Source organism: Pleurodeles waltl, chromosome 3_1, assembly GCF_031143425.1.
Source record: "Pleurodeles waltl isolate 20211129_DDA chromosome 3_1, aPleWal1.hap1.20221129, whole genome shotgun sequence".
NCBI lineage: Eukaryota > Metazoa > Chordata > Amphibia > Caudata > Salamandridae > Pleurodeles > Pleurodeles waltl.
Window position 1 is genome coordinate 825245590 of NC_090440.1, and position 27107 is coordinate 825272696.

The window sequence follows — 27107 nt, forward strand, 5'->3', positions numbered from 1 at the left end:
GTATTAAAACAAGACAGTGAAAGGCCCACATAATTTGTCAACACTAGAGAGCAATACACAGAGCGCACACGCACATACAGAAAATACCCACCCTTGGTCCTGGTACTCTACTTCCAGCATGAAAAAAATGTGTCCTGGCTTTAAGAAAGAAAAGCCTCTTGAAAGTATGAAATAAGAAGCCGATCAAGCTGCCCCTGATTACAGCTAAGGTGCCTTCAGAACTTGTCCTTTGGTGTATCCCTGCTAGATTAGATCCACTGTATCGCAAACACTACATTGCAAGTACTTTTACATTGGGTATTGCTACATCACGGGTACATTGTTCCTGTATGAGCTTATTGGGGACGGCATAGCTTTTGCCACACCCCCAAAAAATAAAATAAAATAAAAAATACATATTGAATATGACATTAAAAAAGCTTCCTTTGGCATAGTGACTATCGTGTTCCAGTGGCACTCCGGATGAATTGACATAATACCAATCCTGCTTGGGCTTTTTTTCAAGGCTGTCATTTGAAAGTTTGAAGAAATATTTCACGAGCCAAAGCTCCCACTTGTGGTTGCGAAATTGGTTAGAGGAGCGTGGTTATATCCAAAGAACTGCAACCCCTTATTGTGTGCCTCTTGAAGACATCACTTGACTATTTTGAATATTTTTCATATTTCGTCTGAACATGACACTGATTTCAGGTGTTGCCCAGTGCCTCCTGGAAAATATAGCAAGGTTGAATCAAAGTTTCAAGATGATTTTCTTCACTGATATATCTCCTCATTGTCATTGGTCTGTGCTTCTCCCCTACCACCCCCAGCCAGAGCAGTAAAAAACCGTGGTTGTAGTACGTCTTAAATTGTGTTATGCATTTGTAAAGTTGACATTGTCACTGGTTTAGCCCCCCCAGCACTTAACAAGGGTTTCAAACTTAGCGCAGTACATACTGATTACACATTGTGCCTCATTCATTTGTTTAAAACAACTGAGTAGGAACTATTTAAAAAAGCATTCATAAATGCCCCATTCCAGGATATCTGCATTTGCTGCGTGTAAGAAGCATCATCCCATTCCTCACAACTCTGTGTAGGGACATTATAATTGAAAAATGAGCTGCATTTTTTATTTGCTCTGGATGGCAGCATCTCGTAATGAATTTTAATTTTCTCAACTTTAATTTTCCTTCATTGTCATCAAATAAATGCATATTTAAGCCATTACATCACACAAGGGCATGAAGATTGAAAATTATAGCCACTAAAACTTATTGTGGGTTGATCATTTTGCCTTTTCAGAGGGGAGACCATTATAATATCCTTTATGCGCTGCATTTAGTAAGAAAGAGCCATGTTAGCCTGTCTGGTTACACAGGGTTTTAGTAAACTAACATAGATCCTTTCATGTGCTTGAGCACCTGACCATTTTTGTTTTTTAATAAATGTTCCCCCTGAGCGTCATCCAATGAGTGTTGTGTCCCCCTTTTTGGTTAACAGGCTTATGTTGGTGCAGTAGATAATATTGTGACACTATACCTTTTCTCAACACAGCTTTCACTACCCCAGTCAAGTCTGTTGAAATAATTGTCACCATGAACATTCAAGGTGTTAAGTGAAAAAGGTTATTTTAGGATGCATCTACCCGCCATACTGAAGTTTGCTGAAAATGCCAACCAAGTTGAACAAGTTGTGCACCAGTGTTCCTTAAGGCAGACTATTTGCTCTCTTTATACTTTTTTGCTAAATTCAGGCATTGTTTTGTCCTACCTACCCAATTTAGTACTTACTATTAACAGTTGTTTTAGGATTAAACTTTGCAAAACGTTTATCCATTATTTGAGGTCACAGTTTGCAGTAAATTTGCCCGAGTGACAGACATCGCCAGTTCGTAAGCATGTGAAGTCAGCAACTTTTTGAGTTGCCTACATTACAACCAAAGTTATTATTCTTGTAGTACTCTATGCAAGCAAGCCCAAGAATGTAGAGTCTGACGCTGTTATATAATTTGGCACTAGCTTTTGCTGTGATCAATTTTGATTTCCTTGGATATTGTCCAATAATGGCAAGTATGTAACATTACATTATATATTGTGATGCCTTTGACTGCTGTGTCAATTTGGAGAGCTGTTTATCACTGCAGTCATGAGGTTATATCACTACATTAGCATTTTGCAGTAGGTATCCTTTAGCTGTATCATGTAATAAACACATTGCTGTTAAATGGAGATCGTTATCTTTTAGGAGGGGGATGTAGTTTGCATGTAAAAAGCACTTTGAATATCGCTTGCTCATTTTATTCAGTGAAAGCTTTTAAAATCATACATAACCTTCATATAATTGACTTTCAGGTGAAGAAGACAAGAAAATTTGTGATGAACTAGAGAATCAGTATCATCAAGGCATAGACAGCAAATTATCCGGAAGAAATCGTAGGCATTGTGGTTTAGGTTTCAGTGAGGTAACATTGTTATTAAGCATACTACATCCAACTATGTAACAGTGTTCTAATGTTGTCTTGTTACAGAATGATAGAGTTGAAACCATTATTGTATATATTTAGTTGGTTTTATGGACAAATTATTGTTTTGCTACCACAATTGTTTTTTCTACGTAGCCTAGGGGGAACATTAATGTCAGTACTTTGTATTTTTTCACTATTGAATTTGAAAATTATCTGTTTAGTACTAATGCCAACACACTGTGATCAGTGTTTGTGATCAGTACTTGTACTATTGATATCAAACGCATGTTACCAGCACCTTGAGTTGGATCATTTTTATCGCAGTTAAAGAGAACTTTGTTTAGCCATTGTCAGCATCAAAGATACGATTGAAAGCCTGGAAGTCCAAGATGGCCTGAAGAAATGTCTATTATGGTCAAGGAATTTCTCTGAAGTACTTACCTTTGGAATCTTATTATTATTATTATTATTATTGTTATTATTTTTCTTTAGTGGAATGTGTTCCTTTACTTAATTTATTCAATTAATTTGCACCTGATTTCATGCTGAGGCGAACCCAGTTATACAAGTTGCTTCATAATTTGGAGCTGATCTCGCCATTCACTAATGAAGACCACAACAGTCAGTTGAATGCCTGACATCATCCTATAACCTCTAAAACCTTCCAGTTTACAACACAATTGGAGATTAACCGCTTCGCTGCCAGGGCTTTTCTCCTGTGCCGAGCCTTTTGTTGGCTATTTGGGGCAGTTCGTGCTTAGGCCTTCATAACTTTTTCTCCACATAAGCTACACATGCCAAATTTGCGTCCTTTTTTTTCCAACATCCTAAGGATTCTAGAGGTACCCAGACTTTGTGGGTTCCCCTGAAGGAGACCAAGAAATTAGCCAAAATAAAGCGAAAACGTTTTTTTGTTTTCTTTTCTTCAAACAAATGGGGGGGAAAAAAGGGCTGCAGAAGAAGGCTCATGTTTTTTTCCCCCTAAAAATGACATCAACAAAGGGTTTGCGGTGGTAAAATCGCCATCTTCCCAACTTTCAGGAACAGGCAGACTTGAATTAAAAAACCCAATTTTTCAACACAATTTTGACATTTTACTGGGACATACCCCATTTTTACTATTTTTTTTGTGTGCTTTCAGCCTCCTTCCAGTTAGTGACAGAAATGGGTGAGAAACCAATGCTGGATTCCAGAAAGCTAAACATTTCTGAAAAGTGACAAAATTCTGAATTCAGCAAGGGGTCATTTTTGTAGATCCTACAGGTGTATCCTACAGAAAATACCAGCTAAAATAAAAGAATATTGACATTGAGGTGAAAAAAACCAGGCATTTTTCTCCACGTTTTACTCTAACCTTTTCCTGCGGTATCAGATTTTTGAAAGCAATATACCGTTACGTCAGCTGGACTCCTTTGGTTGCGGGGATATATAGGGCTTGTAGGTTCACCAAGAACTCTAGGTACCCAGAGCCAATAAATGAGCTGCACCTTGCAATGGGTTTTCATTCTATATCGAGTATACAGCAATTCATTTGCTGAAATCTAAAAAGTGAAAAATAGGTATCAAGAAAACCTTTGTATTTCCAAAATGGCCACAAGAGAAGGTGTTGAGAAGCACTGGTTATTTGCACATCTCTGAATTCCGTGGTGCCCATACTAGCATGTGAATTACAGGGCATGTCTCAAATAGACGTCTTTTACAGTGTCTTGCATTTGGAAGGAAAATATGTAGAGAAAGACAAGGAACAATAACACTTGTTTTGCTATTCTGTGTTCCCCCAAGTCTTCCGAGAAAGGAAATGCCCCAAAACACTATCTGGACACATCAAAATTATCAAATAAAAAAACTACCTGTTTTTTCGGGGGCACCTGCGTTTTTGGTCTTGGGCTCAGCAGCCATCTAGGGAAACCTGCCAAACCCAGACATTTCAGAAGACTAGACACCTGAGGGAGTCCAGGGAGGTGTGACTTGCGTGGATCCCCCCAATGTTTTCTTACCCAGAATCCTCAGCAAACTTTTCTGTGTGGGATGACTGCACCGGGACACGTTTCATACCACCCAACGTTCCCCTCAGTCTCCAGGTAAAAATGATACCTCAAGTGCAAGTGCTTATGACGGGGAAGAGCCAAAAACATGACGAAATTGAGGGGGAACCAAAGTGGGTCCAAAAGGGCAGTTTGAAAAAAAACACTTTTCAGCTGACAAGTGCAGCAGAATTATTATCAGTAAAGATGAGACATTACTGGGTGGTAGGAATTTTGTGGATTCCTGCAGATTCCGGAAGGTTCCATCACAAAAATGTGGGAAAATGTGTGATTTCCAGCAAAGTTGGAGGTTTGCAGGGCTTTGTGGGTAAGAAAATGGTTTGGGATGCATGTGAAACACACCACCCTGGAATCTCCCAGATGTTTGGTTTTCAGATGTGTCTAGGTCTTGTGGATTTTTTTACATGGCAGTGTTCCAAAGTCCATCAAGTGCAGCCCTCACCATTCCAAGTGGGACAATTTCAGCCAAGAGTTAGACAAGATCTCATGGCCCAAATGTAAAACCAAAACCCAATATAATCAAATGTCTCCTTGCCTGCTGTGGGATAAGATGTTTTAAAGTGCTGGTGAGAGCTGAAAGACTGTTACCCCCTTCAGTTAGGGTTCGGGGCAAAACCAGGCCCATACAGGTTGGTAGCCACCACCCCAGATTTCTTTTTTTTTTTTTTTTTAAATTCCCTGGCATCTAGTAAACTTTCTGTCTTTCGGGGTAATTGCCCCATCTGCCCACTGGTGGGCAGACCAACTTTGGCCGCATTTTGGAGGAAAAAAACTTCCCTGGTCTCTGGTGGGCTTTCTGCCCCCCCCCCCCCCCCCCCCCCCCCAGATGGGCCTTCCACAAATAGGCACAAAGAAAACACACATATACACACACACACACACACCAATCCCTGGTTCCTAAGTGGTTCCTTCAGCCCCCCCCTTTGCCTAAGGGGTTACTCCCCACCTTAAAATAAAAAATATATATATATATAAAATGATCCCTGGCACCTAGAGGTTTCTGCCAGAAATGGCCTAAAATAAATTTGCACCACCCCCTTGCCTAAGGGGTTTTTCCCCTTGCGTGAAATTGGTGCTAAAAAAAAAGCATCCCCGGTGCCTAGAGCCTCCCTTGGGGGCAGATTGGCCGAACAAAAATGGTCTAAATACAATTTCCCCCCAGTGGAGCGACCCTTGCCTAAGGGGTCGCTCCCCAACTAAAAAAATCCCTAGCGCCTAGTGGTTTCTGAAATGCTCCTTTACTTCCCTTTGAAGCCTCTCAGGCCCCCATCACATGATCGGAAGAGAAATGCAAAGCATTTGTCTTCCGATCGCATGGGGAAGTGGCCTCTGATCAGATGTCACTGGGGTGGGGAGTCTGGGTGGGAGGGGAAGGGGGGGAAGGGCTTCCCCTTCCGTCCCTGCCTTGGAGGGATGGGAGGTAAGCCCACAGCTGGTTACGTCCTCAGCACATTAACACTGTGCCGGTGGACGTAACCATTACGTCCCCGGCACAGGAGGGGTTAAAATAATGCTGTGGAAAGATTAGAGTAGAGTTTTTATCCCAAGCACTTCATTGAAATCAGTTTTTTAATCTGGAAGAGGATCCGTGAGTTCATAGAAAGGTCCGGAAGGCATGAATGCCACTGAAAATGGATTAATGAGAATGATAAATTTGCATCCAAACCTGGAAACTCCCATCAAATTCAAAGCTTCAACAGTGGAACCCAGTAGAATGCCAAGTTATGGAGAAATTCATCTGCACTATTGCCAGATGGCCTGGTCTTTAATTAAGGGTTACGGGTAGATGGAAATATAAAGCATTTATTGTGGGTGACTGTTCTCAATCACTGCAGTTTGAAATGGTACAACTTTAAAACTGCCACCACAGTATGCATTCAACTGTAAATAAATTAGTTGAATGTTGACTTCATTATGCCATATCTTTAGGATCTTTCGCTTTCATTTTGTTGGGAACCTGCCAAAAAGTTGTGAATGCCTGTTGACCAGTGGCGGCTGCTGAACTTGGTGTGTAAGCACCTACCTTAAACAATATTGAGGGATAAATGTGAGAGAGCTTAAGTTCTTCTTGGGGGCATGGGTGGGTTATCCCACTGAGAAAATATTCAAGCAGCCGAGTGTAATAGGGGAGTGTATGGCACATTTTTTTTTGTATACATTTGCTAAAAATTCTGAGGTTTTGAACGCATTATTCCAACATTTTGGTAGTGCGCGGGCAAGCTTTGAACTCAGCAATGTAACTTTGACTAAAAAGCTCAATTGATTACATATAGTTATAACAATCTAGTTATTCAGTATCACTTGGCACACCATTTTTCAAAATGTACTTAGCTTTCTTTATATTTTTATCCATAACTTGTAACTATTTTTCTACTTGGAAAGGACAGGCAGGAAAAATCAAAGGTTATTAAAGTCTATCCAACACCTCACCCTGAATGCTCTACTGGGTCCCCTTCCCAGCCTGCACCATCTTCAAAACCAGCAGCTTCATCTACAATGTCATTGTGACCAGCACCCTCTGTCTATCTGATACATATAACCAGTTCTGGTGTTTTTTGGCAGACCTGCCACTAGGACATCATCGCACTGGAGATTAAGTGCAAAAAGGAGAAAAACAAGTCATTAGGCCTTTTCCATTGAAGCAACCAATATCTGCAAGAGCATTGTGACACGCATGAAGACATCCCAACCCTGCTTCAACTTAAAAAAAGCTAAACCGAAGTCAAACTCTACTTCAACGCTCAAAAGCTAGCCACCCCTCCAATTAATCGTTGATTTATTGTTGACCAAGTCCAGTTCTCTGACATTTTGATTAAGTTTGTTCTCACAGGCCTAAGAGACAAATGGTAGGTAGATCTTGCAGGCGCATACAGTAATGTTACAATTTAACTGCTTAGAACTCAAAAGATGAAAATGGTTTATACCAGTTCTACCTTATTCGGCCACAGACTGCATTAGCGATATAGAAAACATTAGTTGTTTTCTCTTGTAAGAGAAAGGAAAGATGCAGTGTTACTTGCCTGGTTGGTGAAATGTGTGTCCAGGGGTGTAATGCAGGCCCCTGCACACCCTGCAGTGGGGCTCCCAGACCTTCAGTAGCCCCCCAACCATTCATGGGGACCCCTTTCAGCGCATTGCCTATGAATATCTGAGAGAAATGGGGAAACCCGGGGGCCTCTCTTCACGTAATGTCACATACTTTGTTCTGGTTATATAACTTGGGAGAAGGGAGTGATGTCAACGACCGATCACTACATCTCTTATTGAACAATATAATCTACAACTTGCTGATCTTTCTCCTAGGGATTTTACAACATACTCAGCAGACACACAATACTTATATCTGCCTTGGGCACATTCTTGATTATGTGAGACTCTGTACTTTTGCCTAGGCTTCAGTCACTGTTGTGTAAGATAGTCTGACAATGTGCCTAACTCTACCTGGCTCTCTCCTTCCTATAGAATGTTCTACACTCTTCTGCTGCAATGGACTCTACCATGCAGGATTAGAGAGACAACATCTGTCTGTGCTGCGGCACTGCCATTTCCCTGATAACGGGATACTTTGCAAATTGTACAAATCTCTATCTTTCTATATAAAGCAGAATGTTTCACTTTCGTAATAGGGTACAGCCTCTTCTATCATAAGATAATGTATATGCAGTGTCTGTCTTTGCTTTAATCTTCATCTCATCTCTCTCACACAGGATAGTCTAAACACACAATGCATCTATCAATCTAAGCTTCAGTGAGATTGAAAATGCAAGCCGCAAGTAACCAAGAGTGCACCTGACATTTTTTTTAAATCTCCCTTCATGCAGATATGGGATTTTTAATTCACTCTGCATTCATAGCAGATCATACTCTAAGAAGGGTATCTAGGTACTGCATCATTTAAATAGATTCATAAAGTAATTCTTTACTAATCAAGGGGAGGATGTGACTGCAAAGGTTGCACCATGGGGTTTCAGCAAGGAAGCTATTCCCGACCAGCACAAATAGGATAAAGGAATACCTTTTCCTGTAAGAAACATGGACTAAACCCAGAACAGAAATAAGATGCTTGCCAACAGAGGGGGGAGTAGGAGCAACAAACTTAAGACAAGAATGAGATATATATATGTTCGATGTGTAGCTGCAGATACACATGCTTTGCACATCCCGCCGTCTAGTGTTGGGCTCGGAGTGTTACAAGTTGTTTTTCTTCAAAGAAGTCTTTTCGAGTCATTAGATCGAGGGACTCCTCCCCTTTCGGCTCCATTGCGCATGGGCGTCGACTCCATCTTAGATTTTTTTTTTTTTCCGCCATCGGGTTCGGACGTGTTCCTTTTCGCTCCGTGTTTCGGGTCGGAAAGTTAGTTAGAATCTCGGAAAAATCGTCGTTATTGTTTGCGTTCGGTATCGGGTTAGATACAACAGATCAACACTGACTTTTGAAGAGCTCCGGTGGCCCTTCAGGTTTTTTCGAGGCCTTGTCGGCCCGGCCACGTGTCTCTTCAAGGCTGATGGAACGGACCCCATTCCGCTTCTGCCCAAAATGTCATAACAAGTATCCGTATACAGATCAGATTCTGGTCTGTAACTTGTGTCTGTCTCCAGAGCACAAGGAGGATACCTGTGAAGCCTGTCGAGCGTTTCGGTCGAGGAAGACATTAAGAGACCGAAGAACGAGAAGACTGCAGATGGCGTCGGCGCCGACAGGATAAGGGTGTTTTGAGGAGGAAGAAGAAACCTTCTCCACCCAGGAATCTGACTCGGACGAGCTCGATCCTGAAGAAACGCCGAAAACCGTGAGTAAGACGTTGAAACATAAAACTCAAGAGAAGACAACAAAAGCCCAGGGGACGCCACCGCCAACAGGCCATGGCTTAACCCGAAAAATAGGTGACCGATCATCGGCACCGAAAAAGGGCACGCTTGTGGCGAAGTCATCCGACTCCGGTCGAGATACCGCCACACAGCAATCTCGGGCCCGAGACAGCGGCTCCGAGCAGATTCTGCACTGAGACAGTGGCACCGAAATGGGTCGGCACCGAGACACCACGACGCCCAAAATAAAGAAGGTTTCCTCGGAGCCCAAAAAGGCGACCGAAAAGGTTTCGATTCCGAAACATCCAGCCTCGGAACCGAAAACAGGTTCCTACACAGAGGAACAGGGATTGTCCTCCCAGATGCAAGGACATAAGTTCGGAGAAGAACTTGAATCAGTAGAGCCAGACTACACTCAAAGAAGGCTCCACATTCAAAAAGACACAGGGAAGACAAGCACTCTTCCCCCAATTAAGATGAAAAGAAGACTTGCCTTTCAAGAAAAGGACAAGCAGCCACAGGCAAAGGTGGCAAGACAAACAACTCCACCACCATCAATGCACAAATCACCGGTAGCCACTCCACCACTAATGCAATCCCCGACTCATACTGCAATGAGTCAAGATGATGCCGACGCATGGGACCTTCTATGATGCTCCTGTATCAGATAACAGCCCAGACTGCTGCCTTTCATAACGTCACCTTGCATGCAGAACCGATTGAGGATGACTTTTTGTTTAATACACTATCCTCCACTCATAGCCAATACCAAAGTTTACCTATGCTCCCGGGAATGCTAAAACATTCCAAACAAATATTTCAGGATCCTGTAAAAGGCAGAGCCATAACTCCAAGGGTGGAGAAGAAGTACAAGCCACCACCAACAGACCCTGTTTATATTACGCAGCAATTAACACCAGACTCTGTGGTTGTCGGGGCAGCTCGCAAGAGAGCAAACTCTCATACCTCTGGAGACGCACCACCTCCAGACAAGGAGAGTCGCAGATTCGATGCTGCGGGTAAAAGGGTTGCAGCACAAACCGCAAACCAATGGCGCATTGCCAACTCACAGGCACTTTTGGCAAGATACGATAGAGCTCATTGGGACGAAATGCAGCATTTCATAGAACACTTACCCAAAGAGTTCCAGAAAAGGGCACAACAAGTGGTGGAAGAGGGACAAAGTATCTCCAATAATCAGATACGGTCAGCAATCGATGCAGCAGATACGGCTGCAAGGACAGTAAATACTGCAATAACGATAAGGAGACACGCATGGTTGCGTACGTCGGGATTCAAGCCGGAAACACAACCAGCCGTGCTGAATATGCCCTTTAATGAACAGCAGTTGTTTGGGCCGGAAGTCGACACTGCTATTGAGAAACTCAAAAAAGAAACTGATACTGCAAAAGCCATGGGCGCACTCTACTCCCCACAGAGCAGAGGCACATTTCGCAAAACACAATTTAGGGGAGGGTTTCGAGGTCAACCTACAGAGGCCACAACCTCACAAGCAAGGCCCACTTATCAAAGCCAATATCAGCGTGGAAGTTTTCGGGGGCAATATAGAGGGGGACAATTCCAAAAGAATAGAGGGAAGTTCCAAAGCCCCAAAACTCCTCAAAACAAGCAGTGACTTCCAAGTCACACATCCCCAACACATAACACCTGTGGGGGGGGAGACTAAGCAAATTTTACAAACATTGGGAGGAGATAACAACAGACACTTGGGTACTGGCAATTATCCAGCATGGTTATTGCATAGAATTTCTCAAATTCCCTCCAAACGTCCCACCGAAAACACACAATATGTCAAAACAACATATAGATCTTCTAGGACTAGAAGTTCAGGCATTGCTACAGAAAGAAGCAATAGAATTAGTACCAAACCAACAGAAAGGAACAGGAGTTTACTCTCTGTACTTTCTCATACCCAAAAAAGACAAGAGTCCGAGACCTATATTAGATCTCAGAACATTAAATACCTACATCAAATCAGATCACTTTCACATGGTGACATTACAGGACGTAATCCCACTGCTCAAACAACAAGACTACATGACAACACTAGACCTAAAGGATGCATATTTCCATATACCGATACATCCTTCACACACAAAGTACTTGAGGTTTGTATTCCAAGGGGTACATTACCAATTCAAGGTGTTGCCCTTCAGAATAACAACTGCGCCAAGAGTTTTTACAAAATGCCTGGCAGTCGTAGCTGCACATATCAGAAGGCAGCAAATACATGTGTTCCCGTACCTAGACGATTGGTTAATCAAAACCAACACGCTAGAACGGTGTTCACAACACACAAAGTATGTCATAGAAACCCTCCACAAACTAGGTTTCTCAATCAACTACACAAAGTCACAGCTTCTGCTGTGTCAAACACAGCAATACTTAGGGGCGACAATCAACACAGCAAAAGAGATTGCCACTCCAAGCCCACAAAGGGTTCAGGCATTTCACAATGTAATACAGGCCATGTATCCAAAACAAAAAATACAAGTCAAATTGGTGATGAAACTCCTAGGCATGATGTCCTCATGCATAGCCATTGTCCCAAACGCAAGGTTGCACATGCGGCCCTTACAACAGTGCCTAGCATCACAATGGGCACAGGCACAGGGTCAACTTCTAGATCTAGTGTTGGTAGACTGCCAAACATACACCTCGCTTCAATGGTGGAACAGTATAAATTTAAACCAAGGGCGGCCTTTCCAAGACCCAGTGCCACAATATGTAATAACGACAGATGCCTCCATGATGGGGCGGGGAGCACACCTCAATCAACACAGCATCCAAGGACAATGGGACACTCAGCAAAAACAGTTTCACATAAATCACTTAGAACTATTGGCAGTATTTCTAGCGCTGAAAGCATTTCAACCCATAATAAGCCACAAACACATTCTTGTCAAAACAGACAACATGACAACGATGTATTACCTAAACAAACAGGGAGGGACACACTCAACACAGTTGTGTCTCCTGGCACAGAGAATATGGCATTGGGCGATTCACAACCACATTCGCCTAATAGCACAATTTATTCCAGGAATTCAGAATCAGTTAGCAGACAATCTCTCTCGGGATCACCAACAGATCCACGAATGGGCGATTCACCCCCAAATACTGAACACTTACTTCCAGAGTTGGGGAACACCACAAATAGATCTATTTGCAACAAAGGAAAACGCAAAATGCTGAAACTTCGCATCCAGGTACCCACAAGATCAGTCTCAGGGCAATGCGTTATGGATGAGTTGGTCAGGGATATTTGCTTACGCTTTTCCCCCTCTCCCACTCCTTCCATATCTGGTAAACAAGTTGAGTCAAAACAAACTCAGACTCATACTAATAGCACCAACATGGGCAAGACAACCTTGGTACACAACACTACTAGACCTCTCAGTAGTGCCTCATGTCAAACTACCATGCACTCTTGTGAAATGCAATACTTAACATGGAAAGTTGCATTTTTAATTGCCATCACATCTCTAAGAAGAGTAAGTGAGATTCAAGCATTTACCATACAAGAGCCATTTATTCAAATACACAAGCATAAAGTAGTTCTACGGACAAATCCTAAATGTTTACCAAAAGTCATATCACCATTCCACTTGAATCAAACAGTAGAATTACCAGTGTTCTTCCCACAGCCAGATTCTGTAGCTGAAAGAGCACTACATACATTAGACAGCAAAAGAGCGTTAATGTACTACATTGACAGAACAAAACAAATTCGGAAAACAAAACAATTATTTGTTGCTTTCCAAAAACCTCATACAGGAAATCCAATTTCCAAACAAGGCATTGCTAGATGGATATTTAAATGCATTCAAACTTGCTATCTCAAAGCAAAAAAAGAACTGCCTATTACACCAAAGGCACACTCAACTAGAAAGAAAGGTGCTACCATGGCCTATCTAGGAAATATTCCAATGACTGAAATATGTAAGGCAGCCACATGGTCTACGCCTCATAAGTTTACCAAACACTACTGCGTGGATGTGTTAACAGCACAACAAGCTACAGTAGGCCAAGCAGTATTATGAACTTTGTTTCAAACAACTTCAACTCCTACAGGCTGAACCACCGCTTTGGGGGAGATAACTGCTTACTAGTCTATGCAAAGCATGTGTATCTGCAGCTACACATGTCATTGAACGGAAAATGTCACTTACCCAGTGTACATCTGTTCGTGGCATGCGTCGCTGCAGATTCACATGCTTTGCACATCCCGCCGTCTAGTGTTGGGCTCGGAGTGTTACAAGTTGTTTTTCTTCGAAGAAGTCTTTGAGTCACGAGATCGAGGGACTCCTCCCCTTTCGGCTCCATTGCGCATGGGCGTGGAATCCATCTTAGATTGTTTTCCCCGCAGAAGGTGAGGTAGGAGTTGTGTATTATAGTAATAGTGCCCATGCAATGGAGTGAATATGTATCTACATAATGTAGTTTAAAGTGTTATATTTACAAATTTGCAAATGTTCAAGATCAACTTCGAAACGGCTACAGGCTCCCGGGGGGAGGTGGGTGGGCGCATGTGAATCTGCAGCGACTCATGCCACGAACAGATGTACACTGGGTAAGTGACATTTTCCGTTCAATGGCATGTGTAGCTGCAGATACACATGCTTTGCATAGACTAGTAAGCAGTTATCTGCAGCTACACATGCCATTGAACAGAAAATGTCACTTACCCAAGGCACCGAAAAAGGGCACGCTTGTGTCGAAGTCATCCAACTCCGGTCGAGATACCGCCACACAGCAATCTCGGAGCCGAGACGTCGAAAAATTTCGGCGTCTGGACAGCGGCACCAAACAATTTCGGCACCGAGACACCACCACGCCGAAAATTAAAAAGGTTTCTTCGGAGCCTAAAAAGACGTCCGAAAAAGTTTAGGTTCCGAAACATCCAGCCTCGGAGCCGAAAACAGGTTCCTATACAGAGGAACAAGGATTGTCCTCCCAAATGCAAAAGCATAGATTTGGAGAGGAACTTGAAGCAGTAGAGCCAGACTATACTCAAAGAAGGCTCCACATTCAAGAAGACACAGGGAAGATAACCACTCTTCCCCCTATTAAAATTAAAAGAAAACTTGCCTTTCAAGAAAAGGACAAGCAGCCACAGGCAAAGGTGGCAAGAAAAACAACTCCACCACCGTCAGTGCACACATCACCGGTAGCAACTCCTCCACTGATGCACTCCCCGACTCATACTACAATGAGTCAAGATGATCCCGATGCATGGGACCTGTACGATGCTCCAGTATCGGACAACAGCCCAGACTTGTACCCTGCCAGGCCGTCCCCACCTGAGGACAGTACATCTTACACACAGGTGGTCGCAAGGGCAGCTGCTTTCCATAACGTCACCTTGCATTCCGAACCAATTGAGGAGGACTTTTTGTTTAACACGCTATCCTCCACTCATAGCCCATACCAAAGCCTACCTATGCTCCCAGGAATGCTAAAACATTCTAAACAAATCTTTCAAGATCCTGTTACAGGCAGAGCCATAACTCCAAGGGTGGAGAAAAAGTACAAGCCACCGCCAACAGATCCAGTTTATATTACAACGCAGTTAACACCAGAGTCAGTAGTTGTCGGGGCAGCTCGTAAGAGAGCAAACTCTCATACCTCAGGGGACGCACCACCTCCAGACAAGGAGAGTCGCAAATTTGATGCTGCGGGCAAAAGGGTTGCAGCACAAGCAGCAAACCAATGGCGCATTGCCAATTCACAAGCACTTTTGGCAAGATACGATAGAGCTCACTGGGATGAGATGCAACATTTCATAGAACACTTACCCAAAGAGTTCCAAAAAAGAGCACAGCAAGTGGTGGAAGAAGGACAAAGTATCTCTAATAATCAGATACGGTCTTCGATGGATGCAGCAGATACGGCTGCAAGGACAGTAAATACTGCAATAACAATAAGAAGGCACGCATGGCTGCGCACGTCAGGGTTCAAGCCGGAAATTCAACAAGCTGTGCTAAATATGCCATTTAATGAACAGCAGTTGTTTGGGCCGGAAGTCGACACTGCTATTGATCAACTCAAAAAAGAGACTGATACAGCAAAAGCCATGGGCGCACTCTACTCCCCGCAGAGCAGAGGCACATTTCGCAAAACACCTTTTAGAGGAGGGTTTCGAGGGCAACCTACAGAAACCACAACATCACAAACTAGGCCCACTTACCAAAGCCAATATCAGCGGGGTGGTTTTCGGGGGCAATATAGAGGGGGACAATTCCAGAAAAATAGAGGAAAGTTCCAAAGCCCCCAAACTCCTCAAAATAAGCAGTGACTTACAAGTCACACATTCCCACCACATAACACCTGTGGGGGGGGGAGACTAAGCCAATTTTACAAACATTGGGAGGAGATAACAACAGATACTTGGGTACTAGCAATTATCCAGCATGGTTATTGCATAGAATTTCTCAAATTCCCTCCAACAGTCCCACCGAAAACACACAGTATGTCAAAACAACATATAGATCTTCTAGGGTTAGAAGTTCAAGCATTGCTCCAAAAAGAAGCAATAGAATTAGTACCAAAACAAGAATTAAACACAGGAGTTTACTCACTGTATTTTCTAATACCCAAAAAAGACAAAACTCTGAGCCCTATACTAGATCTCAGAATATTAAATACATACATCAAATCAAACCACTTTCACATGGTTACATTACAAGAAGTAATCCCACTGCTCAAACAACAAGACTACATGACAACACTGGATCTAAAGGATGCATATTTCCATATACCAATACATCCTTCACACAGAAAGTACCTAAGGTTTGTATTCCAAGGGATACATTACCAATTCAAAGTGTTGCCATTCGGAATAACAACTGCGCCAAGAGTTTTTACAAAATGTCTGGCAGTAGTAGCTGCACACATCAGAAGGCAGCAAATACATGTGTTCCCGTACATAGACGATTGGTTAATAAAAACCAACACGCAAATACAGTGTTCACAACACACAAAATATGTCATAGAAACCCTACACAAACTAGGTTTCTCAATCAACTACCCAAAGTGTCATCTTCTGCCGTGTCAAACACAGCAATACCTAGGAGCAACAATCAACACAGTAAAAGGGATTGCCACTCCAAGTCCACAAAGAGTTCAAGCATTCCACAATGTAATAGAAGCCATGTATCCAAAACAAAAGATACAAGTCAAAAGGGTAATGAAACTGCTAGGCATGATGTCTTCATGCATAGCCATTGTCCCAAATGCAAGGCTGCACATGTGGCCCTTACAACAGTGCCTAGCATCACAATGGTCCCAAGCACAGGGTCAACTTCACAGTATAAATTTAAACCAAGGGCGGCCTTTTCAAGACCCAGTGCCACAATACGTGATGATAACAGATGCATCCATGACAGGGTGGGGAGCACACCTCAATCAGCACAGCATCCAAGGACAATGGGACTTACAGCAGAGACAGTTTCATATAAATCACTTAGAACTGTTAGCGGTATTTCTAGCACTGAAAGCATTTCAACCCATAATAACCCACAAATACATTCTTGTCAAAACAGACAACATGACAACAATGTATTACCTAAACAAACAGGGAGGAACACACTCGACACAGTTGTGTCTCCTAACACAAAAAATATGGCATTGGGCGATTCGCAACCACATTCGCCTAATAGCACAATTTATTCCAGGGATTCAGAATCAGTTAGTAGACAATCTCTCTCGGGATCACCAACAGATCCACGAATGGGAAATTCACCCACAAATACTGAACACTTACTTCCAAATTTGGGGAACACCACAAATAGATCTATTTGCAACAAAGGAAAACTCAAAATGCCAGAACTTCGCATCCAGGTACCCACAACATCAGTCTCAGGGCAATGCGCTATGGATGAACTGCTCAGGGATATTTGCGTACGCTTTTCCCCCACTCCCACTCCTTCCATATCTAGTAAACAAGTTGAGTCAAAACCAACTCGTACTAATAGCACCAACATGGGCAAGACAACCTTGGTACACAACACTACTGGACCTTTCAGTAGTACCTCATGTCAAACTACCAAACAGACCAGATCTGTTAACAGAACACAAACAACAGATCAGACATCCAAATCCAGCATCGCTGAATCTAGCAATTTGGCTCCTGAAATATTAGAATTCGGGCACTTAGACCTCACACAAGAGTGTATGGAGGTCATAAAACAAGCTAGGAAGCCTACCACTAGACACTGCTATGCTAATAAGTGGAAAAGATTTGTTTATTACTGCCATAATAATCAAATTCAACCCTTACACGCATCTGCAAAAGATATAGTAGGATACTTACTACATTTGTAAAAGTCAAAACTAGCTTTCTCTTCCATCAAAATACATCTTACTGCAATTTCAGCTTACCTGCAAATTACGCACTCAACTTCATTATTTAGGATACCACTCATAAAAGCATTTATGGAAGGCCTAAAGAGAATTATACCACCAAGAACACCACCAGTTCCTTCATGGAACCTCAACATTGTCTTAACAAGACTCGTGGGTCCGCCTTTTGAGCCCATGCACTCTTGTGAAATGCAATACTTAACGTGGAAAGTTGCATTTTTAATTGCCATCACATCCCTTAGAAGAGTGAGTGAAATTCAAGCATTTACAATTCAAGAACCATTATTCAAATACACAAAAATAAAGTAGTCCTACGGACAAATCCTAAATTTTTACCAAAAGTAATCTCACCGTTCCACTTGAATCAAACAGTAGAATTACCAGTATTCTTCCCACAGCCAGATTCGTTAGCTGAAAGAGCACTACATACATTAGACATCAAAAGAGCACTAATGTACTATATTGACAGAACCAAACTAATTCGAAAGACAAAACAACTATTTATTGCCTTTCAAAAACCTCATACAGGAAATCCAATTTCAAAACAAGGCATTGCTAGATGGATAGTTAAGTGCATTCAAACCTGCTATCTCAAAGCTAAAACAGAGCTGCCTATTACACCAAGGGCACACTCAACAAGAAAAAAAGGTGCTACCATGGCCTTTCTAGGAAATATTCCAATGAACGAAATATGTAAGGCAGCAACATGGTCTACGCCTCATACATTTACCAAGCACTACTGTGTAGATGTGTTAACTGCACAACAGGCAACAGTAGGTCAAGCTGTACTAAGAACATTATTTCAAACTACTTCAACTCCTACAGGCTGAACCACCGCTTTTGGGGAGATAACTGCTTACTAGTCTATGCACAGCATGTGTATCTGCAGCTACACATGCCATCGAACGGAAAATGTCACTTACCCAGTGTACATCTGTTCGTGGCATTAGTCGCTGCAGATTCACATGCGCCCACCCGCCTCCCCGGGAGCCTGTAGCCGTTTAGAAGTAGATCTTGAACATTTGTACATTTGTAAATATATTAATTTAAAATTCATTGTATACATACGTATTCACTCCATTGCATGGGTACTATTACTAGCATACACAACTCCTACCTCACCCTCTGCGGGGAAAACAATCTAAGATGGAGTCGACGCCCATCCGCAGTGGAGTCGAAATGGGAGGAGTCCCTCGGTCTCGTGACTCGAAAATACTTCTTCGAAGAAAAACAACTTGTAACACTCCGAGCCCAACACCAGATGGCGGGATGTGCACAGCATGTGAATCTGCAGCGACTAATGCCACGAACAGATGTACACTGGGTAAGTGACATTTTCTATATATATATATATATATATATATATATATGCTACACCAACTGACTTTTATCAGGCAAGGCAACGGAAGTACAAAAACAATGGTATTTATTTTGAACTTTCCTTTGTGAATAATATTAAAACAAAAAAGCTTGGGGTTTGCTTGAATGCTAAAATGGCGCTCCTGGACTTCCTGCCCAAATTAGAGTTGTGCTACGCAGCAGTCTGTATTTTTGTTAACATTAAGGTTTGCCTTTCTCCTTTTTGTTTTTTTTTCCTTTTTTTTTCTCCTACAGCCATCATTGAAAGGGCAGCAAAGCAATGTATTGTAATGTAAAATTACAGGTCATCTTTCCTAAATTCAAGCAGCCCAAAAGGCATAGTTAGTCCAATGCATGTTTTTGAAGCTAATACAGACTGTGTCTAGAGCACTAACCGATGGATCCACTGATCCATGATGACAGGTGAATGAAAGTTTTTTTTTTTTTTTTTTTTTTTTTTTTTTTTGACTGACAGTGACCTCCAAACTTAAATTACCAGAAATGCTATGTGCATAAATCGGTTGGGCAAACTAAGACCTTGCATGCGCTAAGAAAGCGTAATGGGTCAAGGGGACTGCTGCCATGATTTGTTTGACTTTCGAGTTATAGTGTGACTTTGCCTTTCATCCTTCTGAGAACAAATGTGCAGTGCTAAGTAAAAATCTAAACACGTGGAAATCAGACCCCTCCTAAAGAAGACTTTCGTGGATCCCAGCAAACTGAAAAACTAACAACCTGTATCCTACTCCCCTAACCAGCATAAGTATTCAAGAAGACCATCAGTCAACAACTCGCCAACTACCTGGAACAAAACAACCTACTGGACATCTCCCAATCAGGATTCCATACCTACCACAGCACAGACTGCCCTAATCACTGTCACGGACATTGGAGCACTCCTCACTGGGGAAACCGCTGCCCTGATCCTCCTCGACTTATCAGCACTGTCTCCCATGACAACCTCACCAACAGACTTGACAACATCAGCATACAGGAGGCTGCCCTCAAAGGGATCACCTCCTTCCCGACAGGATGCACTCAGAGCAACATGCAGCCTCCCTTCACCTCCGAACCCAAGAGCATCATATGCGGCGTGCTCCAAGGATAATCCCTCAGTCCCACATTGTTCAACCTACATGACCCCCCGGCCGACATCGGAGCCTACGGACTCAAAATCTCCTATGCAGATGATACTCGGCTCATCCTCTCGCTCACTAAATACTCCACCAACACCGAAACAAACTTCTGCAACGCCATGACCAGTGTAGCTGACTGGATAAAATCAAACTGCCTCAAACTCCACACCGAGAAATGCAAGTGTTGGTCTTCTGTAGAGAGTTCCATCCATATGGGGCCATAGCTTATGGCCAGCCGAACTCTGACCCACTCCCATGCCAACAGACCACGCATGCAACCTCAGCATCATCCTCAACATCGAACCGGCCATGCAGCAGCAGATCAGTGCAGTCGTCTCCTCCTGCTTCCACACCCGGTGCATACTCCACAGAATCTTCAGATGGGTCCCAGGAAAGCCGTCACCAGCTGGCTTGATTACGGCAACACACTCTACGCTGTCATCTCCTCCCAGCTCTTCAAAAGACTCTAGACCATACAGTACTCGCTAGCCAGACTCGTCCTGGACCTGCCCGGATGCACCCATTTCACCCCTCCACCTCAGAAACATCCGCTTGCTCCCCATCTAGAAGAGATACCGGTTCAAGCACCGTACGCATGCCTACAAAGCCTTACATGAGCAAGGGCCGGTCTGCATCAACCACTGACTGAGCTTCCACCAGCCCATCGGACACCTACACTCCTTGTTGGCCCTCGCACACACCCTGAATCTGTCACAGCGGTGATCGCTCCTTCCCCCACATCTCCGCCATAGCCTGAAACAACTCTCCCCCCGAGCCCCCCCCCCCCCACCCCTTGCACAGCACCCTCTCTCGCGGACTTCAGGAAAAGACCCAAGACCTGGCTCTTCGATGACCTCACTCCTCAACCCCCACATACACCCAGAGGTGACAGTGCTGTACTCTACAAATATTGATGGATTGAAAGAAATAAAAAATCACAATCTTCATCTGTCTTTGGATAAGCTACCCACACGCACACCCCCCTTGGTAAAACTTCTTCCACACATTCTCTCATTAACATACAGCTGAAACACGTCATCATTTGACTTTTCTGATGGATTCTGCATCACTCTTGTAATCAACAACTCATGTTCATGTGTAGTCCTCTCCACAAGTTGTCTTCTTTGAAACAACTACAGAGGACCTTGCTGACAACCTATCAGATTTCATGGTGGGACTGGGATTGATCTAATTCACCAGGTCTATTCAGCCTTCGCTTAGAACTGTGGGTGGCCTTGCTCAAAGTGCTTCACTGCCAAAGATGGCAACCATGTCCTTGGAATAGTGAATGTGTTAGAGGGCTGCAGTGAAAAGTCCCCTCCCCTCCCCCCCCCCCCCCCCCCCCCCCCCCCCCAAACAAGGGCACACCTGTCAGTACTCCCTTGTGCTGCTATGCTGCTGATAGGCACACTTTGCGATGTTAGCACAGAGGTCCCCAGAAAGTAATCACCTAATGAGACACATTTATTTGTATATACATTTTCTGTCTCTATGCTGTTACACAGCTTCTCTTTTTGTTCCTGCCTAGTACCACTGCCGTTGGCCAGAGTTTCAGTTCACCTTTTCCATATCGAGGTGGCTGAAGCACCAGATTTTCCCCATTGAAGCCTCTACTTGTCCTGCTGTAGAAGCCTTTGACCAGTTACCCGTCACACACAGGGCAGCTGGTTAATGTATGTCAGAAGATCTTAAGGGTGGCCCCTCCACTTGCACATTTTATTGATTGGGACTGCTAGTGACATCTGCATGGGCCTACACATGAAATGGCAAAAATAACTCACAGATGCTGCAAGAAAGCTCCTAGCTCATCACAACCATTTTGGTTTTGGAGAAATACACCCACACTTTGAGGGATTGTACCTGCTAAACCAAAAAACTAAGTAGACTATTTGCCACGCATGGCAGATAGTCAGCATTTCAGTTCTGTCAAAAGGGCTTTATTACACCAGCAGAAGCCCTTTCGGCAAAATTATCCCTGGCAGGTTAGCTGGGATTAACTACAGAGAGTGCTTTTTCTCTCGGAAAACAGGTTACCTCCTCCACTGTCATAGCAGGTCACCCTCCATAGTCTGTCTTGTTCTGCATGAATGACTGTCAAACAGACAACTTCAAGTTGAGATTAATAGAATTAACATTTAATAGTGCAGAAATCTCACTTTCTTCTAGAAAGTTGATTTAAAGTCGTTGTTCCAGAGTGGTCCACATTCAACCTCCACACTTCTTCTCTTTTGATGGGCTCAATGTATGAGACTTGTCATGACAATTCATGATGCATTCCTTCCTTCATCTTTTGAGTTTGATGTTATACCCTAAGTGGCTAGGGCTATGCCCAAATGTGGGTCTCTTGCTCACTGTCCACAGGACCCAAGCTGCACCACACTGATTACTATAAGGCCTACACATCGGGTTGCTTGGGATCTCGGCTAGAACTTCCCTCGTCTGGCAGTTCTGGATGGACTTGTCCCATGAGGAGCAGGATTAGTCCTGATTTGTATAGGGTGGGCCTCTGTAGTGGCACTGTGAGTGAACACTTAGGGTTTGGATTTATCCCCAGAGTTATTGTCCGTGATTTAGTCTATGTACATACTGTTCCCCCATATTCTTTTGCATGTTTGAAGTTTTCTGTTTTGGTATTTGGATCGCCACAGTAGCTCCTTCTGAGACCATCAATAATCCCATATTTTAAACCTTGCTAAAGTTATTCTGCTTTTTAGGTAGAAGTCTACCAGACAGCACAGCTGTCTGGTTTGCAAAGACATCTTGAGGGCATTATGAAAGTTTACCTGGGAATACATTCTACCCATTGCTTACCATTGGCTTATAGTTTGTAACTCACATTTGCTTGTTTGCTTTAGGCCCTCCAGCATGTTTTTGTCCCTCCCGTGCAATATAGCCTGTTCACCATTGCTCCTTGTATATTACCACAAGTACTCTTTCTATTAACAGGGCTTTACATTTTGTTATCTTGTCACATTTGCTATGCGTTCAAAGTCTGAGGTCAAATGTCGGGCTCTGTCTTCCAGGGAGTCAGGAGGCAACAGTTAATAAGCCTACTTGAGGGTAAAAGGTATACTACCTATCCATTATATCTTAATATTTCTCATTGTTAACTACTCAAGTGAGTTTCACATAGGTTCAGATTGTAGTAATTAAACCTGATTTTGGACATGGGAAATGTGACCCAACTTCCACAAACTTTTTGAAATCCATATCTGTTAATGCCATCTGCACTGACAAATTAATTTAAGCTAGAAGTACGTTTTGAGGAGAGGTCAAGTTGCTGGCAGAGTCTCTCAGGTTTCTGATTGAATATGAACACAAAAAAGATAACTTGGTGTGTTAGGATGTCAGGCCAGTCTTGTAGCAACAGTGCCTGCTCTGCATGTGAAAGTTAACACAATTTAATTAGTTGTTGTTTTTCTTTAATGGTTATGAACAGAACACTATAATGCTTTTGCTAAAGATGGAGTCCGATGTTATATATAGAGTTAGCTTTGTCTTAAACAGTTAACTTAAAATTTGTGTGCACTGCAAAGTTTAAAAAGGAGACATTATAAGATTTAAAAAACTAATCTCCTAACATTTCTTAGTTCCAAGTGATTACGTTGTGTCCGTAATACCTTGGATAGATGAATGGAATAAATTCTAAACCACTGGTAACCCCCATATACAATTTAAGAAAGGTTTCATGTTTAATTGAATCTGCTTTGTGAAAAAAATTGGGTTGCTGGTTAACTGGGGCACAAGCCCTGGTCAAGCAGCAACCACAATCCTTGTCATGGTGAGGCACACGCAAACCCCAAAATAACCTGTGCTCAACCCTCTGGTAGGTTGGCACAGAGCAGTCTGGCTTAAATTGGAAGCAGTGGGTAAAGTATTTGTGCAACTTCAAACAGTAATAACGTGAAATCACCACACACAAAGATTCCCACGCCATGTTAGAAAAACCTTGCTGAATTTAATAAATAGAACAAGATCAAAACCGAAATCCAACAGGTAGAACCTGGAGATGAGTTTGTAAAGATTTTAGTAAAAATAGCGGCAACAAATACAGCATGCCAACTAGGATAGGTGGTTGCACTGGTCCATGACAAAGACACTTTCAGTCCAACCATGATGGAGCGCATGTCAGCTGCAGTCACCCGGTTAGGTCCACTGAAGTTTACCTTCTCAAGCTCATGGCAGGGGTCCTGTTTGTGTCGGAGAGGGCCACGATTAGCAGGGGAAGCATTATGGTAGGCTGTTGCCGGTGTCATGGTTGTTGCTGGAGCTTTGCGTTGGCGGACAATACTGTAGCATGGGGAGGTAGGTAAGGTCTTGGTTCGGATGGACCCATTTTACAGTCCAGGAGAGCTCAAAATCTTTAGTTCAGCTCCCTTGAGCCACACCAATGGTCCAGGACCTGATATGCTTTCCTTGGAGGTCAAGAAATCACCGTAGCTGTGTCATGGGGCCGGTGCAGGATGTTGGGGAGCCTTTATGTCCCTGATGCTCAGATCAGGAGGCCAGCAGACTAGCCCTCTGGTGCCCTAGGTTCAAGGGTGAAGATCCATTACATTTCTTACCCAGGCATGAGGGCAGCAGGTTAGCACAGCAGGACAGGAGTACCTTCAGAGCAGAAGTCCAGCAGAGTGACAGTCCTTTCAGCAGCACAGCAGTCCTTCTGGTTGAATGTCCTCCGGTCCAGAAGTGTACTGAGTTGGTGGTGTTGGGTGGGGGGGGGTTGCCACTTATACCCAGTTGTGCCTCTGAAGTGGAGGAGAGTTCAAAGAGAGGCATTTGAAGTGCACAAAGTCTCTGACCTTCCTTCCCTGACTCCTGGCACACTTCCATCTAGCGTGTTCCAGTCCCATCAGCCTGGTGATGGGCCATCAGGATGTGGATGGCACACCTCAGCTCCCTTTGTTTGTGGCTGTCTACAGGAAATGCACAAACCCCAGCTGTCACCTACCCCAGGTGTGTGTTCAAAAACGGACAGAAGGCACAGAATGGTCTAAGTAAGAAAATGCCAACTTTTTAAGTAGCATTTTTAGACTTGCAACATCCAACTTCATCATAAATTGTGATTTTAAATTGTGAGTTCAGAGACACCAAATTGGAGATTAAATGTGTAAAATGCAATAAGGTAATCTCAATGTTAACCCATGGGACAGATAGGCCTTGCAGTAGTGGAAACCAATTTAACAGTTTTTCACTACCAGGACATGAAAAACATAAAAGATGATGTCGCTGCTCCCTGCTCTTGGGGCAGTCCAGGACCTACTTTGGGGTTGACATATATGTATTAAAAAGGAAGGCTTGGGCCTGTCAAGGCGGTTAACTTGCTAGGTCGACATGGCAGTTTAAAACTGCATGCAGGCTCTGCAATGGCAGGCCTGTTTAAAGGGCTACTTATGTGGGTGGCACAATCAGTGCTGCAGGCCCACTGGTTACATTTCACTTACAGGTCCTGGGCACATGTATTGCCACTTTACTAGGAGCTTAGAAGTAAATTAAATATGCCAATTGGGTTGCTCTGGTTAGCAGTCCTTCAAGTGCACAGAGTCCTAAGGCTGACTGGTCTAACATGTATATACATATATTGTGTGTATATGGGAGTTGGGGGTGATTGACAGAATAAAGCATTCTGATTAGTTAGTCCTGAGCGCTGCGATTAAATGGCTGCAACATGGAGAGAAATTCTGTGCTGCACATTTTAGGGCTTAGGGACTCCGTCCCCCATGTCCTGAAAATTAACATGACATGTAAAGGGGCAGGGTAGGAGTGCCTTGATTTCCCCCCCACCAGCGTGGCAAGTTATAGTTACTTCAATTAACTACAACAGGTAAGATGTTAAAAAATTAGCTTACTGCTTGTGTCCTTTCCTATGCTAGTGCTCAAACAAGGCTGCCTTGTATATGCTGCACCACCTCACAATATGGTTCTGAGGAGAGTTGCTTAGTCTAGCAAAGGATTATTACAGGAGGCATACTCTTCTATTACAAATTCCTATGTGTAGACAATACCAAAGGGATCCCATGTATTGGATGAGTGCTGTGCACTGCAACACACATTATGCAGCATGTTCTATTTTTATGTGGGGAAAGTACATCTTTCCTTTGTTTGCGCCTTCTTCAAGTAGGCATTTGTATCTTTTTTTTTTTTTTTTTTTTTTTTTTGGTAAGTCCTTATTCGCTGTCAGATTTCTAACAAGACTGACCGTTAGCTGTCTGAATAAGGAAACAACTTTGTACCTGATTATATCCGCTTGTCATGGCATAATCATAGGGCTTTTCCAGGTTTGTTTGTTCATCATGATGAGTACTTTGACCATAAATCATTTGCTTTGCTGAAAGTATAGGATTTCACATCTACATTGTCTGTCTCCTCCCTGTAGTCAACTGCAGGAGCATTAGGATGCAACCACTTCATGCAAATAGCTTCTAGCACAAAGCATCAGGTAAAAGAGAAGACTGAGAAGTTGTATATGTGCATTAACCTGGCTTATCCATTCCTTAAAATATCAGATAGAATATTCTGTTAATCCTCAGAGAGAGTTCCTGACAGTTACTTCTTCCTACAAATGTCTCAAGGACAGGGCAGTTAATAAACCTATGTTCACCATTGACAGTGGTCTCACCACACCCTTTTGCAATACAGTACTTTTCCTTTAATAAATGTAGTCAACTTCTTTGGTCTCGGGTGTATTCTGTGTAACATATAAAAATATCTTCTTTAAGGTAGCAGATTTCACAGTGGAATAAAGAAGTTTCAGATATGCTTGCAATGTTTTCATTTGATCCAGCATTGGCAATTGTCCTCATGGGAGGTGTGGGATCTTCAGGTTTTTGTTTTTTTTTGCATTTATTAACCCCTTCGCTGCCAGGCCTTTTCCCCTCCTGTGCCCGGGCCTTTTTTTTGGCTATTTGGGGCAGTTCGTGCTTAGGC

The 27107-nt window shown here is 43.1% G+C and overlaps 1 protein-coding gene across 1 annotated transcript in view; it reads left to right on the plus strand.

Annotated features, from left to right (window-relative positions):
- C3_1H11orf58 (chromosome 3_1 C11orf58 homolog) overlaps positions 1-27107 on the plus strand; it is a 69798-nt gene that overhangs the window by 34381 nt on the left and 8310 nt on the right. The window contains exon 4 of the mRNA XM_069223722.1: positions 2334-2443. Within this exon, the coding sequence (XP_069079823.1) occupies positions 2334-2443 (110 nt within the window). The remainder of the gene's footprint in view (positions 1-2333; positions 2444-27107) is intronic.